Here is a 21,086-nt window from a genome sequence, read left to right as displayed (position 1 = left end):
ACAACCAAAAGAAAAGAAACACAAATGAGCCCCGGACAAACCCTACCCTGAACTATAAATAGAATAGCAATTTAGTTTTTTTTTTTCGATAGGCATGAATAGCAATTAAGATATACTGCATAAAAAATCACTGAAGCTTCAACATTTATTTTTGTTGCATGTAAAAGATAACGGCCATAACATCTATCTTTTGTTATCCAATACAGGTTTAAACGACATACAGAGACTGTTCAACTAGGTATAGAAATTTAGTTTATAGAAAGCGGTAACAAGTGTTACACGGTCTCTCCGTCTTTTCTTGAAAAAACAGTCATATTACATAGGAGTTTGCACTATTTAACTGAGGTAAGGCATAATAAAGCTCTTATGAGCACTCTCCCCTTCAGCTACATTTTACAGAAGGAAGATGAAATTGTCATGAAGGCTTCATGAATTCCTGTAAAATCCAAGGATAAAAATTGGAAAAAAAAGAAGAAAAAGGAATCAAACAGCTGAATTAAAGAATGAGCACATGATGAAAAAGGAAAACAACACTATGACAGAGTGTTTCAAATAAGATGAAATACTGTGAGAACAAGCTTTTGATAGGGCCTAACTCAAAAAATTGGATTAACCTTTTAATGAAAAGCTAGCAGGTGCCTTTATGTGTATGTATTGTGCATGCAAAAGTGCTCATTTTTCATTTTGGACCAATCTAGATCAATTTCATTTTTAATTTTATTTTTGAGAAGAAAAAGACACAATTTTTCCTTTCAATACAAGAAAAGTACTACCAACATACTAACAACTCAGCGTCTTAGGTATTAGATGTAAAAATGAAATTCAGCAAATTTGTATCAAACATAAATTAAAAAGAGAGTGAGTATTTTCAACTAAAAGAATTATTGGAAGGCTATAGGAAACCAAAAAGAAAAAAGAAAAAATGCGGTTAAGCGCTTCCATTTAAGCAAAAAAATTACTGCTAAATTTATGAAGTTGTTCAGATTATGAAGTGCTTTCTATCTCTTATTGGCAGTATTCTATCCTGACTATTTAGCTGCACTTAGTTAAAAAGTAGAAAAATGATGTCTATACAATAAGAAGGATCCATTTATCATTTTTTTTTTCCGTCAGATGTGAAATAGATTGTGTAGTTGACACACCTTGGCAAATAGATGTAGAATTCAGATGCCTTAGAAGGGGCAAGTCCTAATAATAAAGCGACCCTGCAGAAACACAGGCAGAGGTTCAAGATATTAGTACACTCCACTGCTGTCGCTTCACTGAGTTGCTATTTTATCTTCACTTAGAATAATTATACCTTGCCACCAGTTTCCTCTAGATGCACCTTGTGAATTGTTTCCATTTGGATCATCTTCGTCTTTCTTGAACTATGTTTTCAAAAATACAGTAAAACATTTAGTCACAATATTGAATCCCCTCGAGTTATCATACTGATTATCTGTCATATTCTGTGCATGAATAAACTAATTGAGACTCACAACAGGATATGATCCAGAAGTTTGGGTGCTTGATGAATTTGAATAGATGTCTTGCCCACCGTAGTAGAGAGATGAACTTAGATGACATGGTTCTACCCTTTCTTCTTGGAAAATTTGATTCTTGTCTTTGTTGGGTATGATACTGCTGGCACCTACCCCACTCTTTCCCATGTCTGACAAGAACACATAGATTTAAGGTAAGAATCTTCAAACACAGTTCTAGGTATTTTTTTCTTTGTATAGGATGAAACAAACACTTGACTTAGCAATCAGGAATCATAAACTGATATCATACCTGGAGTTCCTTGTTTGGTGTCCCATGTCTGATTTCCCGACAATCCTCTCATCTCAGAGTTTGCGGGGTTCCTCCCTACTGCCTGAAATCATAGAAGGAAGAGCATAAAAAATGTATGGTAAGCTGAAGGTTTAAAGGAAAATAATTTTCTTTTTCTTTTAAACTGCTAATCCTTCATAGATTTCTGTTGGAAAATCAATCCATTCAATCTTCAATAAGCATTCAGAAGAATCAGAACCCAGGTTGCTCTAACCAGCTTCCAAAATCATGTAAAAATGGGGATATTTGGCAAAATAGATGCCATATAATGATTTCTAGGAGAATAAGGTTCATCATACCCTTTAAATTCAAATGCATTGCATAATAATTCATGAAACCTCAATTGATCTGCTTTTCATGTACTTATTTATCAATAGAAATGAAGTCCTTCGAATATTTTTTGGCAGGCAACTATGATTAAAGCACAAAACTAAACTAAACCTATCAATCCAAATGTAGAATTTTCTGCTTTGGCTTCTTGCATTGCAATCTTATATGTCACAGTTTCCAGGAGTTACATAAAAAGGAAAAAATCCACATGATGGATCACATAAAATACATAAGAAAATCAATTAGATTAGCAGTTACATGGAAAGGAGAAAGAAAAAAATCCACATGATAGATCACATAAAACACGTAAGAAAATCAATTAGATTATCCGGTCAATAAGCATTAGAAAACACACCAAATCAAGAGAACCAGCATTGGTACAAGCATTAAAAGCAAAATACCGTGGATGGGGGCGGAAAAATTGATGCAAAAATCCCAGAAGAATTGGATGGAGGTGACTCCTTGGTCCCAAAAAGTTCAGAAGTGAATGAAGAAGATGAACCCACTTGTCTCCTGCCTTCCATGGCCTTTCTTTGTCAATCCAACAAACAAAACTACCTCAAAAAACAAGTCCCCAAAAACCTCAAACCACCACCACCACCACCACCGTTAATAAAATACAAAGACGCCCAATTGATAGAAACGGATAAGATTTGCAGATGAAAACAGAAAGAGATGAGGGGAAAATGAAAAAGAAAAAAGAAACAGAGCAGATAAGGGCACGTGAAGATCAGAGACTCACAAAACCCATGAATTTATAGGGCATATAGAGGGCTTGTCTTGCCGCCCATGTGCCATCTCTGAAAAAGCGTCCCTCTTTTTATTATACTGCCATATTTTATTCAGATTTCTTTCCTTTTTTGCGTCAAAGATTTGGAATTTTGAGATTACCTCTCAATCCATCTATCTCCTCAAATCTTCTCTCTCACTCATTCCCCATTCTCTGCATATGATACAATATCATCATCTTTTTCCACGAAGCTCTATGGATAAGTGCCACCTGGGGTCCACCCTATGAGCCCAAGTGGGCAAACCGTTGGCAGCCACGTGCCCCTTTGAATGGATAATTCCAACTTCTCCTCGCTTTCTAGAGTCAGAGCAGCACACTTTCATATTCAATATTCATTTTCTCTGAAACCCCCTCCCAGCATGGTTGCCTTTTGGCCAATGGCTCTTCTTTGGAGTGATTTTCCTTGAGATTGGTTTGAGGACTTTTGGGGAGGAGGTGATCTAAGTAGATAAGGTTGTTTCCCCACTCACCATTTTATTCGGATAATGCATGCCCCCTCACCCCTTTCAACCTCAATAGTTCTCTCCATTCTCTCATACTCCCTTATATCTAATTTTTTTTTATATCAATAAGTATATCTAATTACATCGTGCAAACATGTTTTTTATGATCTGGGTTTTGTTCATCTGGTTTGGTGTACTTGGAGCGTTAAATTTATTTTAGGTTATATTTGATTGGTGCGATAGTTTAGGACATGTATATCTTATGATATTATATCCGATTATGTAAGAAATTCGTATCTTATGATATCCTTAAATATTAAATCTAATAGACATGATATCCTAAGACAATATATTCTGTGTGATATCTTGTGTTATGTTTATATTTAGTTTATAAAATGAATAAAAGAAAAATGAAGTGCAATAGACATAATTTTCCAATATTTGAAATAAAAATTATATTGTATTATAGTTTTTCTATTTGAAACAAATATCAAATTTATCTTATTTTTAATAATATTTGTAATTAAAATATTTAAACTTTATAAATAATATTTATATTATGTTATTCAATATATAGAATTAGTTCATTTTTAATTATAAATTTAATTTTATAATAATTTTTTTATGATACATGAGATATATAAATTCTACATCTTAGTTTAAGATTAACATATTTTATATATAAGGGATATAAAAAAAATGGTGGATAATATATCTTGTTTCTTATACTATCTTGTGTTTGGTTAAATATAAAATAAGATAAGTAAAAAAATAATTTATTTTATCACATCTCTTATCGAATGAGGGTAGGATATGTTATTTCACTTCTTATCATATCCCATGTTATATATAGTCAATCAAATATTGTCTTAGAGTGACTAAGATGAAGTATTGATTCAAAATTTTTAAAAGTAAAAAAAGTCATAAATTTACTTATAATCAGAATAAGAATATGATCTCCTATCATTTGGCTTGCAGCCCAATAATCCTTCATCCAATATAATGTTTTCTTGATTGAAACTCATGGCTCTTGTTCAATGATACAAATTTTTTAATTGGATTTTGATCATTTTGTCCAAAAACTAATTGGTGTCCAATGAACATAGACTAAACCTTTTATAACATTAGATCATCATCATTTGAGTAATCCATCATTAGGCTTAAAAGCAACATTCTTGCATCCTAACATGTGACCCACTAACATGATTATGTTAAATCTATTCGATGTCTAAGTTTATTTGAACTTATTTGTTGAAAATAATAGTTTATTATAAGTTACTAATAAAAGTTTTATTTTCTAAATATTTCTTAAAACCTATCATTAAATCTCAACGACATGAATAAAGGGATCATATCTATGGGTCAAATCGTAATAATTATAAGATAACACCAGCAATTAAACAAGTCAAAACAAATCATATTCATAGTGAAGGGTTCTCAAATGCAATACTATTTCATCAATAGGTCAAGTGGGTAATATAAATATAGTGCAAATAAAATTAATCTTATCTTGTTTATTTTATGGTAAAAAATTGCCACCTGACACTGGAAAAAAATGGGGGAATATAAGGTACAAAGAAAAAGGGAGGATATAAGATATTCTTGCTTCCTAATCTAGACGACCAAAATCTACGTAGGATAAAATTGTGAAATACCTACGAGAATATAAATTAGATGCTAATGGTTTGAATACTTTAAATACAATGATTGAGAGGTCTCAAGAATAGGGTCAGCTGGTTGAGATTTTTTAATGGTATTGAGAATATATGGTAAGCTAGGTCAAGAGGTTTATTCCATGGACTTGTGACACCCATTCCACTCAAGAATAGTGGTTTGAGTTCAAAATCACTACCCACTTGAAAGATAATGTCATCTCATACAAGTAACCTTATAATTATTTATCTATTATTTACATTATTACTTTTTTTTTTTTTATTGTTGCAAAATAAAGAATATTTGGATGTGGACCAACTTCAATTGTCTATCTGGGCTTAGGCCCTGAGTTTGCAGCAGGCCTGGCCCAACCCAAATACAAATAAATAAATAAATGGACTAATAATAATGAAGTGCTCCCAAATTCATTTTCGCCCTGCCAATTGAAGGAGGAGGTGGTTCTGAGCATGAAGATGATTGTGGGAATGAGGGGAAGGAGTCAAATCTTCTATTTCTCATTCTTGATACATCCTGTTCTGGAAATTGTGGTTTCAATTCCATCATTTTAATGTTGTGTGATTATTGTTAAATTTGTTGACTTTTTGAATGTTGTGTTTGGTTAGGTGTCAATGTTGCAAGATAAGAATGTGAGACTTTTTGAGTGTTTGAATTTTCAAAGGTAAGTATAATGCTTCAAAAGGCATCTTTTAAAAGTATCCTGCTAGATAAAGAAGTATGATATGATCTACACACTTGACTAGGCCATTTATTTACGACTGGGAGACTCATATTTTTCTATGAAGAAAATGACAAAATCATCCTTACCTAAAGAAGTTGTTGGGGAAATTTGTAATGCTTTCAAGCATGTTTATTATGAATACAAAAACAATTCTCCTATACATTTCAAAACAAAATTTGTTTGAAAATCTAAAATATTTTTAAATATTTTCACAAAGTTTTTTTTTTTAATGCTTTACTAAGTTATTTAATCATTATATAAAATATTTCATTAGAAATAATATATAAAAATAATTTATTTATTTCAAATCTATATTTTTTATTTTTTTATTTTTTTAGTTTTCCTTCAAATTTTCTAGAAACCACATAATACCCATCATCATGATTCTCCATCATAATCAGTAGAACAAGTTGGTTGGCTAGATATGGGTTTGCACATAAATTTGAAGGAAATTGAACATGATGTTAGTTTCTGTGAACTGGGTGTCATCTTTGTAAAGCTTGCTACCTCTTATGGACTGCCTTGAAATTTTGATGGCATAGGAATAAAAACAAGAAATAGTGGATAAATCTAAGCAGGGTTGTTCTGCAAAATAATACTTACGATGCCAACCATGATCCTTGAGGTGATTCCAAAATCCTAATATTCAAATCCTTGTGATAGACCAGACTTCATTATTCTCAGACAGACTCCAAATACTGAGGCTTCTTCAGAAATCAGCTCTCCTGCAATGTAATTCTCATGCTCCTCTTTTAGAATAAGAAGCCCTTCTTCCTTCTCCACATTCTCTGTTCAATTCAAGTGGGAGCAAGTCTTTGAAACCATGAAACCAGATGAAATACAAACTTAATAGTACCTGATTACAGAGGCAGTAGGGTACCCTAGTTATCAAACTGGATGAATGCTCCTCCCTCAATCTGAGAGTCCATGCTCCAGCTATGTCCTCCTGTAATAAAGTATCTGCTAAGGTAAAGAGGGAAGATTTGAAATTCAAAGCATTTTCAGTTTCCGTCTCCATGATTTCATCAAAAGGCAATTCTGGATTTCCTTTATTCCAACATAAATTTAGGATAAAGAATGTCATTCCCCTCCTCAAATCTTGAGTCATCCCCCTTTCGGATGGTGAAACACAGACAAAAGAGAAAAAAGATGTGGCTACAAAAATATTGAGTCATCCCCCCTTCTCAAATCTTGAGACAATGGCAGGCACTGATTGCCCTAGTGGAACCCTTTGGTTTTATTTACTAAAACAAACCCTTCAGTAGTGACTTGCTCAAAGCCTGGTAAGATTTGCATTGGAGCTCAAACAACCTAGATCAGGGCGATATCCTCTAATGAAAAATTCATGACCAAATACTTTAGAGCTTCAAAACTACAAACAAGACAGGAACATGCCAAGGTTTTAGGCTTGATTGCAACAGGAACATGTTGGGTTTACACTCAGTGCAGCTTCTGGGTGATTTCTCACTAAATGGCCAGGAGCAGGCATCCTTAGGTTACTTAATAGCCACAATAATAGAAGCACTTGCAGTGATTAAGGATAGAAGGTTGTTCTTTTGTATTTACAACCATTTTTTTTTTTGAAGAAATTTGTTACATTTTTCAGGGCATCTTTAGGGTTAGGTTACATAGTTCCATACACAACCCATTGTCATCTATAGAGGTAACAGCCATTTCGGACTGAATATCTAATGAGAGCCTGTTGAATCATGGCTCCTCTTCTATGCCAGCCCACAATAGGTTAATTAACACCTTAGCTGCCAAGTAAGAAAACAAGGGAAGAAGTCTAGGGGAATGTTTTCTTTGATTAATCAAATATGCTAATGCATATCTTCAAATAAATTCAAGCCAGATAGAAGAACTTACAGAAAGGGAGAAGTACGTTAATCAACAAAAGAAACAAAAAGAAACAGCAATACCTTAGTGTACACCAAATATCTCTTCTGGGGGATCATAAACATGCCGATCAGGAAATATCTCCTCAAAGTCTTGCTTGACTCTATTTCTCAAAAGGGGATGTGGCAGAAGTCCCTTCAACAAAATCCTGAATGGCAACTCCTCTGGTGGATCTGGAGACTTCTTCATGTCTTCATATATGTTCATAGCATCTGCAGGTGACCCATACCTCAAGAACCCCCGAATGACTTCGGTGTATGTTTGATAATCAGGGAACAAATCCTCCTTTCTCATACTTTCCCACAATTGCATCGCATCATCCATTTTTTTGCATTTCGCTAATGCAATAATCAAGTCCTTGTACAGATAGACATCAGGCTTATACCAGTCCTGCTTTCGAATCACTCTAAACACCTGAAAATTCAATCAAGTTTTTCCATAAGCCCCAAGTAAAAACCTTGAGGTTGAGCAGAAAGCAAGGTTCTCACCAACTTTCAAGGGAAATCTTACATATCCTCTGAAAATTAAAAAATGGAGATGCAGCCTTATGCTGAGCACTTATTGCTAGGATAAACATTAAGGTAAACAGAACCTTGTCACTAACTTCAAATTCTGACTACTGACAAAACTCTTGACTAACCCAAATGAGTAAAATATAAACAAAAACTTCAAAAAAAGAAAAACCACATTCCCAACGAAAAGAATCCTCATTCAACAACACAAGCACATTACTTTCTCCAATCCTATTTTCCACTGAAACAAACAATGGTTAAGACTTTCATTCAAACATCAAATTCTACAACCAAAATTCAACTGCTTGAAGAAAAAACAATCATAGTATTCAAACCCCAAAAAAAGAGAACAGTCGCAATCACATTATGAGTAATCTAGAACTTGACAAACCCAAGGCCCCCTTTTTTTTTTTTTTTAAAAAAAAAAAGTTGCGAGAGAAACCCAGTGGAGCAAACAACATGAAGAGAAAATTCAAGTGAAGAAAAAGGACCTCAACAGCAAGAGAAACCTCCTCTTGGCGCTCAAGCTCAGTGAGCACAGCAACCATATCCATCTTCAGGAGCCTCAACACATGGGACTTAATGAACTTGCGAAGGTTCTCTTCATCGTCTTTGAATCTTTTCAAACCCAATATCACAAAGAGAGCTTCTTTCCCTATCAGTTTCTTCCCTCTCCAAAGGGGTCCCCTTGGCCTTCCGTCGTGGTAAAGCTTCGAACCCAAGAGGGGTTTGTACGAACCCACTTCTAAAACTGGAAATTGGAACCTTGTAGACTCTTTAATGGGCGCTTTGATTAGGTTTTGCAGAATTTTTGCAGAGAATATTGGGATCTTCGATCTTGAAAATGCTCGAATCGCCATTGCCGCTCCGGCCGACAGAGGGGACCGCCACTGTGCAGCTTGAGGTCTTCCTCTAGAAACTCGACTTTTTCTCTCTTTCTATGTCTCTCAAAGGCCCAAACCCAAAGATTCTGGGCCTGGTTGGCCCATTAAGCCCATAGAATTTTGAAACACTCCATTAGGTTTTTTATTCAAATAATAATAATAATTTTAAATAATACGCCTTAATATTAAAAATATTAACACACTTACCACAGGTTTTTCCGAGTAGGTTGAACTTGTATGTTAAAAATATGAATTCATTTTAATTTTTTTATTTTATTTTTTGAAGACAAGAATTTATATTTTATAACGAAACTTAGATAATAAAAATGGAAGAAGAATTGTAATGATTACTAAAATATCAATTTTCTTTTCTTTTTGTATTTTTTTCTCATTATTCTTCTTTACAAATGATGAGCTCAAGAAAAATATAATGACTTCTATCTTAATTTCCAATAGCGATTTAATGAAAACTCTCTCTTAAGAAGGAATTATGACGATATCATTTAAAACTCGGACAATGATTATATGAAACGTTTCCAATCTTTATAACATTTGAAAACTTTTATATGTTAAAAAAATGAGAAATATTTCTTAAAATTACTATCAGACACACTTTTAGTTTCGTATTAACTTCTTTTGTTATATATAGATATTTGTGAAAGATTTCCGGATTATAGAAGATTTTGATTGTTGAGTAGGGTTGAAGTAGCTTTTAAAATATTTTAAAGTTCTATTAGATTATTAACGGAGAATATTTGAAAGTTAATTTACGGCTTAAAATATTTATAATTGTCACCATATTATATATTATAAGGAAGAAAATAGATTTGCACATTAAATTGTTTAGTTAAAAAAATGTATGTCATGTAGAATTTACTATTCGAAAGGTTAAATTTTGTTAGAGATATTGTAAAGTTTAGATTTAAAGTGAAATTCACCAAACATAAATAAAAGAAATAATAAGTGCTGAAGATGCTATCTGGATAGCATGAAATTCCACAGTTATTGAATGTGTTATAGATACCCATAGAGAATCAACACTTCCATAGTCCCATGACAATATGGGGTTAGCTCTAATTACTAATCTGAAGGCAAATCATTATCTGTATACACAACAATGGGACTCTTCACCAGATGCCTACCATCGGACCACACCAGCGAAGCAGACTCCATTAATTCCAATCCTTTGCCAACAACACTCACAACAAAGTGTTTCTCCTCATATAATGACCGGAAAGAGAGAACATTAGGAATCACGCGCACCTTGAGTCGTGGGCTTGTTGTGGTGACTTCTGCTTTGTATATGGACGGCGCAGGGCCAACATTTTTAACTCTCCTAGGGAACTCGACTTTGAAAGGCTTATTTGGTGGAACTTTAACTGCCATGGAAGGATAATTGAGATCCTTTGCTGAGAATGTACTGTTCTTGGGACATTGGCTGTTTTCTCCTGTTATGAGTCTCATATTTTTTGAATCATAGCCCATGCCGCATAGCATATTAACGTAGTCTTGTTTATGGGCATGGTATATTAAACCAGGACTTATGGCTTTTACTGGATTTACATGCCCAGATCCATAAGCGAGTTCGCCATCTGGGGTTCTGGTAGCATTCATCCTCCATGCTGTGAACACAAGAAATTAAGAAACTTAGTACACAAAATTTATGAAACAAACTCAGTGAAATTAGCTTTCATTATGTAATGGTCTACTCTCAATTGCGTAAATATTGTCATATTATGTCTTTATGGGATTACGGGTCAAACAAACTCTCACGTTGTGGTGAGGTCAGGTTCGGATATGATAAATTTGTAATAGTTTGCTTCCAATAGTGTAAATATTGCTAGAGCTCAAAAGACTCTCATGACTTTGAAAAATGTTTACATGATTTAGAGAAGCCCATACATATATCCAGTTCAAAGAACTTTTTCTCTTATTTGATGTGGGATAACACAACTTACCTGTAGTCATAAGAGCGGATTGGATGGCTGAAGGAGACCAGTTAGGGTGGAAAGTCTTAACGTAGGCAGCCACTCCAGCAACATGGGGACAGGCCATAGAGGTTCCTGATATTATATTGTATCTAGCTGCCCTTTTGTCTCCACTGATCTCTGAGGGGGAAGCGAGTGGGGAGAATGCTGCCAGGATATCTACTCCTGGGGCACTTATATCAGGCTGCGACATTATTAAGCAAACCGAAAACGTGTATAAGTGAAATGAAACAAAACTAGGAGAAAGATATAGGTTATGGTTTAGATGTACCTTCAGAATTTCAGGCAAAATGATATTAGGGCCTCTCGATGAAAACTGAGCAACAACAGGAGCAGAGGCATCTTTTCTACTCACACTTCTCAATATGGTTGCTTCAGGCGATCTGTGAAACAAGAACCCCAGAATTTTATCACTCCAGGGAAAAAAATCCACACTCATGGAGTAATCATCTAAACCTCGGTTTGTAGAAAAGGAGAGATGAATAATTAATCAAGAGATGGATTATTTTGATTAGAATCCTCACTTTGTTGAATTGATGTATGACAACAGCTTGTTAAAACGCTTCGGTCTTAAAGCTGATGCAGGCAAGGGGACAATAAAAGAAACATCAGTTTGGAAGTCATTCAGCAAAATTGCCCCAACGGCACCAGCCTTGAAAGCTTCCTGCAAACCCCAGAAGGCTTGACATACTACAATCTTTCCCTTCACCAATTTACTGTCTAAACACTTTGATATGCATCTCCTGAAATGCAGTGACAGTTCCAGTAGTTAATTTGTATATTTTTCTCTTTGGAGAAACCAGATGAATATGAGCTTGAGAGCTGAACTTACTGGGCACTGAATGCATCACATTTAGATGTAGCATCTTTTCCATACACAAGAGGAAACTTCTCTCCTCTCAACTGGAAAGAATTAATTGCTGCACCCTGTTACATAATCAAATAAGTAGTCCACTCATAGTAAGAAGCACTAAAAATCTATGTAATATATATGAAGAAACACATTTTTCATAGCCAAGTTATGTAAATTATGGATTAATAGTACTTACAGTTAGTCTTGTTCCATCCCCAAGAATAACTTTGCTAATGATTCTGCGATCTGTGCTGCTGGCCGCTACACTGAGTAACCATGGTGCAACGCCTACTGCGGTTGCTCGCTTGGGTCCATTGTTGCCTGCAGAATTCACGGTTAAAATACCTTTCTGCATAGCATGAAAAGCGCCAATGGCGATGGAGTCAATAGTGAAATCAACTGCTCCTCCCAGGCCTAATGAAATTGTAATGATGTCAACCCCATCGGCAATAGCATCATCGAAGGCAGCCATTATATCTGCTTCCTCACATCCTGATGGATGGCAAACCTTATATGCAGCAATCCTTGCAGATGGAACCCCTCCTCTTGCAGTTCCCTTTGCCACCCCAAAGAAACTTGCAGTTACTGGGTTGCCAGCTGCTGTTGAGGCTGTGTGGGTTCCATGACCATCTATATCCCTCACATAATTATCAGGAGCTTTCTTTGCATTGTAATTTCGAGCTCCAATGAGCTTACTGTGAAATTTGCAGCAGAATAAATACAAAGGAGAGATGCAAATTAGTAACAAGGTGAAAAGAGAGGAGAGAATTTGACTATGGTAAATGTATTATTTTGTTATTAGTAATTGATAACTTTAATTTTTATAAAAATATGGAAAAGGGGTTGGTTTAGAGCTATGAAAGGATTAATAAACACTCCATAAATGTACAAGTTAAGAAGAAAATAATGCTGTAAAGATGATATAAAAGAGAAAATAAGCCAGAATGAGAGTAGAGATTTTACTTTTTCCATTTTTTTAAAAACAAGAAATTACTAAAAGCCCGTTTAATAGTGATTTTAGGAAATATTTATCATATTTCCAACATTTGACAATTTTTATCATTCAATTATAAAATGGTTTAAAACGTTTTCTAAAATCATCCTCAAACACACTTTTAGTGTTGTTAAAGGGAAGAGAAAGGGAAATGAGATATTAACATCCTAATATGTAGTAAAAAAGAATAAGAAGAGATGTAGAAACTATAACATGAGAAAAAAAAAAAAAAATGTCTAATTAATAGTATGATTATTATTTATCAATTGTCAACAAAATTTATTGTCACTAAGAAAATGTATGCAAGAGGAATAATTTGACTTAGGTAGATTGGAGAAGATGCATTGGCTTGACTAATCATATGAACTTAGGAGTAATTCTTGATTTTTTGGCATCTTTATGTTAGTCTCTATGAAAGTAAATAACTTTTGTCTTATTTGACAATTGTTATATATATATATATAAAAGGAAAATATGTTTAACTACCAAAAAGCAGAAAATGATTTTTTGTTATTAGAAACCGAAAACAAGATGTTTTCAAAAAATATCTTTTATTTGTTTTTAGTTATTTTCTTAAAATTATTTTAAAAAATAATTATACAAATATGAAAATTATTAAACGTATAGTACTACATAAAAATATAAAAAATAGTTTAAAATATTTCAATTTCCCATATAGACTTCCTTATATAACACATCATAAAATAATTTTAAAAAATACATCCCAAAGTCTTCTATGTTTTTAATCACAGAATTTTCTAAGACTTAACAAATAAAAAATAATAAATCAATTATGTCGAAAATAATTGGCTTCATATCATAATGAAATTAATTGTTTTCAATTAGCAGTAATCTTATATGAATACTAGGTAATTAAGGGCAGACACAAATAGACAGAAAAAAAAAAAAAAAAAGTGGTGTTGAATCATATCTGAATATAAGGCTAATGAACACCAAACAACTAGTGAAATATGGGATATATGTATAAGTAGCGGAAGCAGAAATATGATGTGATATAAATAGAAGATGAGAGTATTAGACACTGACATGACAATGAGATATTTCTTAATTGAAGGAAGAAAATTATAAGCAAAACTTGAAAACTTAAGCTTACTTGTTGCAGGTGAAATTTTTGCCTCCCTGACAAACTCCTCTCCATTTTCTTGGGATAGGGCCAAAACCTTTATCACTAAAACTCTCTGATTCAGGCCAAATTCCAGTGTCAAAAACACCGATTATAACATCACTCTCAACAAAAGGCCTTCGCCTGATGGACTCAGTGAAGCCCATGAAATCCCAAGAACGTGATGTCTGAGGTTGGAGAGTTTTGCTTGGAAATATAGACACCACGTCTTCCATATCTGCATATCATGCATAGAAATAAAAAGACATGTTATAACCTCACTATGTACATGAAATAATTTCAAAAAATTTGCAAAAGGATTGTGCAATACTCACTAGCTAGTCTTTCTTTTTCTCTATCAGTGAGCCTGGCTGCAAATCCATTGAAACTCTTTCGATAGCTTCTCACGAAGGCTTGCGATATAGAACTAGCGAGATATTAAGACACGGTCAGAGTCGAAAATAACTCATGGGTAATTGTTGTTTTGAACCCTAATAGACTTAAATGTTACCTCGTCTCAAGAACACTTCCAAGAATACTATACTGTTGACCCATGGGTGAGTATGCCTGATTCTCAGGAAGGTGACCCAGGTACACCACATAAACCTGTATTATCGGCAAAGCTACTGGTTAGTACTTGTAGCATCCATAAAAACGATAAAATTATGCAAAGAATGGCTGCTAAAAGAATTAAAAAATACTTGCCTTTCTATCTTCATCTGCAGCACAATACTGGGTTCTTGTTATGAAGATGAAAACAATTGCATATATATGATAAAACCATTGGGAATGGAACTTGGCCATGGTCAAGTTCTCAAACCTGTAACAGCTGCAAGGCGTATGATCTCATTCCTAGTTAATATATAGAGGGATTTTTTTTTTTTTTAAATCTAAATTTGATCCTTGGGTTTGTTTTGGTAAAGAGGTTTCATCGATCTATACATACACATTTTTCTTAATCGGGTGCTTATTTATTTATTTTTTCATAAAAAGAAAAAACATGTGCACTACGTGGTTATTTCTCTCTATATATAAATGCTTGTAATTTTGCGTTTTAGTTTAGTAGCCTAAATTAAAACCAGATTTACAATGAAGGTAATCCTGGAAGGCAGTAAAGTAGACATTTGTTGTAATCATTAATATCATATTGCCAGCATCCTATTCCAGGCAAGACAATTACGCCACTTTAAGTACTCATGAAAACGAAAAACCGAGGAAAAGGACAAGCGGCATGCATGGTACATCTCTTTCTTTCTCTCTAAAAAGGAAAAACAACTCATTTCATAAAAGAAAGTTAATGTTATCCTTAATTTAAATATTGATATTTATCTGTATATTATACATTAGTTTGAATTAGAGTAAAATATAGAATTTGAATTACAGTAGGAGATAAAGTTTAAATTATAATAAAACTCAAATATATTTGTATATAAATATTTATCATCATCAATGAAAATGGTATACAATATTTTTCTTTATTTTCTTATTTTTCTATATGGTATCAGGGCCTTCGAATCCTAACTCATAGTCTTGACTTGGAGCAAATTTAGGGTGCATGGCTTAGGCCTTGCATGCCCCCCCTACCCCTATTGCAAATGGTAATGTCCTTACTATGTTTTTGTGTTGTCAATACCTTGTTCCCTATAGCCTCCAATGCAATATCCTGGTTTTAATGTCTCTTTTGTGTAGTCTCCAATGCAGTATTTTGAAATATCTCTTCATTACCAAGCACTCCAAATTTTCTTGGTTCAAACCTACCCTAATTTTCTTCTCATTTGCTTCTTACCATTATTGGTTCCCTAAATTTAACATATACTTCTTTATTACATTCAAGTATTCTACCTCTTTCTCTTTCTTTAAAAGCTTTCTCAAATATTTGATTGCTTTCTTGCATGTCTTGGGAAAACAAGCATGCTCATGTTTCTCTTTTAGAAGGGATTTAATTTTATGTGTCATCTTCTTAATTATTGCTTTTATTTCCTCATCTATAGCCTTTTTCCATCTTTAGTCTTCAATGACTTCTTCAAAACTGATTGGTTCATAATTTGCAGAAAGACAAAAAAAAAAAAGTTTAGATCATTTGATTTTTTGTTCTCTTATAAATCTCTTGTAAACTTCTAAAATGTGATGTCTGCTCACTCCAGCTTTTAAATGAAAATATTAATATTGTTGGTACTTCATGAGTTGATGGAGGTGGTCATGAAAGTGGAATAGTAATCTCTTGCAAGTTTCTTCTTGTTTGTTCTTTTTCTTCATAAAGGGGATAGTTAATTTTTTTAGCATCCCAATTCCATTCTTCTTCTTCTTTAAACTTGACATCTCTACCAATAATTGACTTTCCATTCTTTGGATTGTAAAACTTGTAACCTTTGGAGCTTGAGTTATAATCAATGAAAACATATTTTTCATTCTTGTCATCTAACTTGGATCTCTTTTGATCCAACACATGAACATATGCAATGCTTTCAAATACTCTCAAATGTGAAATTTTCTGCTTTCTTTTATTCCAAACTTGTTGCGATGTTTTATTTCATGTACTTTGATTAGAAGAATGATTTGACAAATAAACCGCATAATCAATCACTTTGGCCCAAAATTCTTTGGGCATCTTCTTATTTTTCAACATACTTCGAGCCATGTCAAGAATAGTTATATTTTTTCTTTCAACTACCCCATTTTATTGTGGAGAATATGAAACCATTAAATGTTGACTAATTCCATGATTTTCATAATATTCTTCAAATTCTTTTTGTTGTAAATTTGCCTCCTCAATGTACAATAATTTTTCAACACTTTTTCAAAGGATCCCTCTATCCTTAATACTTTTTCAATTTTTTTTTTGTGTCAAATTTGAACTTGGTTCACTTAGTTTTCCCTCTATTTTGCACAAAATTCATCAATCTTTTTCTTGATCAATTGAGAGAAAGAATTTGCCTCAAACATTTCCACTTATCTTCCAAACATTTTCATTTTCCTTGCATCCTAAGGTCACCTCCCTAAGGTTCAACACCCAACTCATTGGGATTTTAAAACTACAACCAACTCGTTACATTTGAGGAACCACATCTTGACATACACATTTGGGAGCGATCACTGCACTTAGACCACTATTTCCTGTTGAGTTCACCATTAAATTACTTTTTGCCAGAAATGGAAAGGATGTCAACCCCATTTGAAATAGCATCATCAAAGGCACCTATTATATTTGCTCCTATGCACCTTGCATCATAGTAGATGTACGACAATCCTTGTAGAGGGAACCCTTTATCTTGAATTTTCTTTTGTGGACATCAAAAGAATAGAAATAAGAGAAAATGATACAGTGTATGCATGCATTCTGGCAAAGAGAAGCCCTAAAATTCCAGTATCATTTGATTTAGGAATTGAAAGAGACTTGTATTAGAAATTTATGCTTACTTGTTGCAAGTAAAGTTTGTGCCGTTTGGACAAACACCTTCTCATTTATTAATTTATTTATTTTTTTGAGGTGGACCACCCTTATAACTAAACCATGTAATTCAAGCCAAATTCCAGTTTCAATAACTCTGATTGTAGCATGACTCTCCAAGACTAAACATATGTGGTAAATAGGTTCGATTTATCCCATGAAGTCCTAAGTACTTGTCAGAAGTTGAAGAGTTTTACTTGGGAAACTAGTTTGAAAGATGTACTTAAGATTAATTATAGTCTGTCAAACAGATAAACTTGTTTCAAAACATTGCAACAAGACCTAATTATGGTATTTTTTCATTCTTGCCACTTTTTCTTCCTTTATAAGTCACATTGGCTGTAAATATTCTATTGGAATTTCTTTTATACCTTCTTACCAAAGAGTTTGTTTTTTAAGAACTAGATGGAGAAAACACAATCTCAACTTAGAGTAATTCTAGGCCATATAATTTTATAATACTCCAAAGCTTGAAAAATCACTCGTTCTCAAGTAGCTAGTTCTTCTAGAATATTAAGGTTTTAAGACATAGATGAGAATTTCCCTTATAAGGGATCCTAGATACACTATGTAAACCTACACTACCATTGATATTGTCTTCATTAACCTCCACCTTCAACACAACAATGAAAGCAATTAAGCAAACATAGTATTAGTGAAGAAAACCGGGTTTAATCATTGTTAAAATTTTCAAAAACTCTAATTAAAATGTTTGAAAATGACCTTTAACTTGGCTCATGCCTACCTAATAAATCAGAGCTTTTCATGGTGATTTTTTTAGTAAAAAATAGGAGGCTTTTTTTTTTTGGTAAATCAGAGCTTTTAAAGGTATTGGTCGCGGTTTCCTAAGTGATCGTGACCATATGATTTTTTATTATTATTTTTTTTTTGTGTGATGGTCATACAAAAATTGTGACCAAAAGTTAAGAACACTTCGTTGTTTTTTAGTTGGTTTAGTCACGGTCAGGTAATAAACTGTGATTATATGTTTAACCTATAGTCATGGTCAAGTAATAAACCGTGACTAAATGTACACTTATAGTCACGGGTAAAGTTAGCAACCGTGACTATATGTAAGCTTATAGTCATGGTCAAGTAAGTTACCGTGACTAAATGTCAATTTATGGATTAATGTAAACTTATGGTCATGGTCAATTCCTTAATCATGACTAAATGTATATCTATAGTCACGGTTAATTAAATGATTGTGACTAAATGTAATCTTATGGTCACGGTCAATCCCCTAACAGTGACTAAATGTATCTTATGGTCTCGATCAATTTATTAATCGTGACTAAATGTAGGTATATGGTCACGGTTAATTAAGTGACTACGACTAGTTGTTAGGTCTATTATGACAAAATGTACACTTATGGTCACGACTATTAATAACCGTGACTAAAATTAATCATATGATGTCCTCCATATCCCCAAATTTTGGTGACGATTCATTATTGATCGTGACTAAAAGTAGACTTATGGTCACAATTTTTTAATGGTCGTGACTAAAATTTATTATATTTAGACATTAGTCTTTTATAAATTCAGATTTTCCAAACCTGTTATAAACCTGAACAAACTCATTTTAGACCTGTATATGCAATTAAGCTATTAAAACAATTTCAAAATTTCAATATAGTACAATATATTACAATCAATTATCCCAAGCTAGTTAAAAACTTATATATCAATATAAGTCATTAAATAAAAAAAACATAATATAACAAAAAAAAAAAAAAACAAACAAACAAACAAACAAAGAACAAAGAGATTCAAATTTAGTTTCACATTCTAACATAATATAACAAATCAACCAAACAAACATCACATAATAGTCATAGAAAACAAAAAAGTTAGGAGAATCTATCATATAAATAAGTGGCATAATCTTCAAAAAAGTTAAGAGAGATATAGGAAAATCTTCAAATTTCTAATGCTTTTACTGAAATTGTTGCATCATTTGCATAATTTGTTCTTGAATTTGTGTTTGCATTTTTCTTTACATTTCCATCATTTTTTCCTCAAACTCTTCTTTCACTTCTTCTCGTGTCTTCCTTTGAACTTCTATCAACATCTCTTCAAATGTTTCTTTCACATTTGAGAGTTCTTTAGTTGCAGTTGTAAACTTTTGTTCTGCAGCTATTAGCATCTCTTGGGCGTTTTCAAGTTGTGTTGAAAGAATAGCTCTTGATCACCTTCTACTAGTAGAACCAAAGATTGAGGTAGGAGTAGGACCAAAGGGGTCCAAGTTCAATGTTGGACTAACTTTTCAAATTCATATATTTCAAAAGCATAAAATGTTTAAGAACTTACAAAACCTAGTATATTATATGATAATAAAGAGATCAACTTAAAATAAAACCACACAATTTACCAAACCAAAAAACCCTAGAAGTAAGAATATCTATAATTAACTTGTGCAAAAACATAAAAACTACTATCCCAATCAAATTTCTAGTAGGAGGCTACTAGGCACAAAGATGCTTCTCAGTAATTTACCTATAAAGAAACCAAGTCTAATTAATCTCTTTTATGAATGGATGAAGTTGGATTTATAAGCATTTCATAAACCCATTTACTTCTAAAAGTATTGATGAATACTTGATTTGGTGAACTTTTTTATGAATTATTATTATTTTTTTCTCTTTCTTTTTATTTCTCACAAGCAACAAAAATATTTTTTTCTTCATTTGGTAACTTATGCTTTTTTACACTGAAAAAAAAAATTCATGTGCCTAACTAGGCTGTTGTTGCCGACCCTGACCAACGATACCACCGGTTACAGGAAAGAAAATGAAGAAATAGGGTTAGGGTTTGTGTATATCCCAAAATTTAAAATTCAAAAAAATAAAAAATAAAACCCAAGCAAACAAAAAAACCCAATTTTCAATGTCAAAGAGTATCGGAAAGAGGTTATAGAAGATTGATTCCAACGAGAAACATGAAATAAGCGATCTTTTTCGTCCACATACACACAACAATCATAATGGAAAATCACAAGGCAACATATCAACCCACAAACCAAACGAATTGACAAAGCAAACATATTCATAAAATGTAATTTCAGGCACTGATCAAAACCCAGTCCAACCCTTAAAGGAAAACAATTATCTAAGTAGCTGTGTCTTCAAGGAGGTGAGTATATTTCAATTATTGGCTTGATGGGTTCTAGGTGAGGCGGTACACTCGTTCCTCAAAAATTTCACAGTAACCCCGCCAATTTCCTTTATTTTCTCATAAACCAAACATACATCAAATTAAAGAAAATAAAAACTAGGATTTAATATGAGTGGAACTAACCAACCAATTCTTTATTTGTACAAGATGCAACGTGAGAAATATAGAGGCCCCTTGATTTTATGATTGGATTTAGGGTTTTAGAAAACCAGGGTTTTTTGAAGAGGAAGAGAGGGAGTAGTAATTTTTCAAAAAGGTCAAGGGCGATTTCAGGTTATTGAAAATTTCGTTACTAGGAAATTTGAGGAAAAAATCGCGACGGAAATAAAGAAAAATATTTTTTTAAAATATTATTATTTGTCTATTTATTTATTTAAAATGGTTTTATTTAGATATTAAATAATTTAATTTTAATTATATTTATTAACTATCGTTTTGGGG

The 21,086-nt window shown here is 33.0% G+C and overlaps 3 protein-coding genes across 7 annotated transcripts; all 3 read right to left on the bottom strand.

Moving 5' to 3' along the window:
- Nucleotides 1-113: 113 nt before the first annotated feature.
- LOC100263768 (uncharacterized) lies at nt 114-3,723 on the bottom strand. The gene is made up of 6 exons (XM_002281869.4): nt 2,547-3,723; nt 1,777-1,858; nt 1,482-1,654; nt 1,301-1,370; nt 1,143-1,205; nt 114-436 (listed from the first exon to the last, which is right to left on the bottom strand). Exons 1-5 carry the CDS (start codon nt 2,667-2,669, stop codon nt 1,189-1,191), a joined length of 465 nt encoding a protein of 154 aa, XP_002281905.1. The 5' UTR covers nt 2,670-3,723; the 3' UTR covers nt 114-436; nt 1,143-1,188.
- Nucleotides 3,724-6,238: 2,515 nt separating this feature from the next.
- LOC100246751 (protein THYLAKOID ASSEMBLY 8-like, chloroplastic) lies at nt 6,239-9,102 on the bottom strand. Of its 5 annotated transcripts, none has more exons than XR_009465841.1 (4): nt 8,670-9,102; nt 7,690-8,080; nt 6,651-6,733; nt 6,239-6,558 (listed from the first exon to the last, which is right to left on the bottom strand). XR_009465841.1 is itself a non-coding variant. In XM_059737483.1 (3 exons), exons 1-2 carry the CDS (start codon nt 9,036-9,038, stop codon nt 7,691-7,693), a joined length of 759 nt encoding a protein of 252 aa, XP_059593466.1. In that variant the 5' UTR covers nt 9,039-9,102; the 3' UTR covers nt 6,239-6,733; nt 7,690. The 5 variants fall into 5 exon arrangements, 3 of the variants coding, with proteins under 3 accessions (XP_059593466.1, XP_019076196.1, XP_010650970.1); XR_785947.3 differs by having other exon boundaries at nt 6,651-6,716; XM_059737483.1 differs by having other exon boundaries at nt 6,239-6,733.
- A 1,040-nt stretch (nt 9,103-10,142) lies between these two features.
- Nucleotides 10,143-14,590, bottom strand: LOC100241625 (subtilisin-like protease SBT4.6). Its single transcript, XM_010652669.3, has 9 exons — nt 14,532-14,590; nt 14,356-14,447; nt 14,012-14,258; nt 12,100-12,598; nt 11,883-11,977; nt 11,575-11,793; nt 11,322-11,433; nt 11,021-11,234; nt 10,143-10,684 (listed from the first exon to the last, which is right to left on the bottom strand). The coding sequence occupies exons 1-9, from the start codon at nt 14,573-14,575 to the stop codon at nt 10,143-10,145; spliced, it is 2,064 nt and encodes a 687-aa protein (XP_010650971.1). The 5' UTR covers nt 14,576-14,590.
- Between the last annotated feature and the right edge of the window lie 6,496 nt (nt 14,591-21,086).

The sequence above is a fragment of the Vitis vinifera genome, chromosome 6 (assembly GCF_030704535.1).
Source record: "Vitis vinifera cultivar Pinot Noir 40024 chromosome 6, ASM3070453v1".
Taxonomy (NCBI): domain Eukaryota; kingdom Viridiplantae; phylum Streptophyta; class Magnoliopsida; order Vitales; family Vitaceae; genus Vitis; species Vitis vinifera.
The sequence above is the reverse complement of the archived record's forward strand: the minus strand, read 5'-3'. Positions and strand labels throughout refer to the sequence as shown.

Bases quoted from the DNA above. Each gene is read 5' to 3' on its own strand.
- LOC100263768 (XM_002281869.4), bottom strand. From the start codon at position 2,669: ATGGAAGGCAGGAGACAAGTGGGTTCATCTTCTTCATTCACTTCTGAA. The intron at 1,859-2,546 runs GTATTTTGCTTT...CTATGATTTCAG, and splicing joins TTTTTCCGCCCCCATCCACG to GCAGTAGGGAGGAACCCCGC. The intron at 1,371-1,481 runs GTGAGTCTCAAT...TTGAAAACATAG, and splicing joins CTTCTGGATCATATCCTGTT to TTCAAGAAAGACGAAGATGA.
- LOC100246751 (XM_059737483.1), bottom strand. From the start codon at position 9,038: ATGGCGATTCGAGCATTTTCAAGATCGAAGATCCCAATATTCTCTGCA. The intron at 8,081-8,669 runs GTCCTTTTTCTT...TTGAATTTTCAG, and splicing joins AGGTTTCTCTTGCTGTTGAG to GTGTTTAGAGTGATTCGAAA.
- LOC100241625 (XM_010652669.3), bottom strand. From the start codon at position 14,575: ATGGGTCAACAGTATAGTATTCTTGGAAGTGTTCTTGAGACGAG. The intron at 11,794-11,882 runs GTAAGTTCAGCT...ACTGCATTTCAG, and splicing joins TGTGATGCATTCAGTGCCCA to GAGATGCATATCAAAGTGTT. The intron at 11,235-11,321 runs GTACATCTAAAC...ATAATGTCGCAG, and splicing joins TTTTGCCTGAAATTCTGAAG to CCTGATATAAGTGCCCCAGG.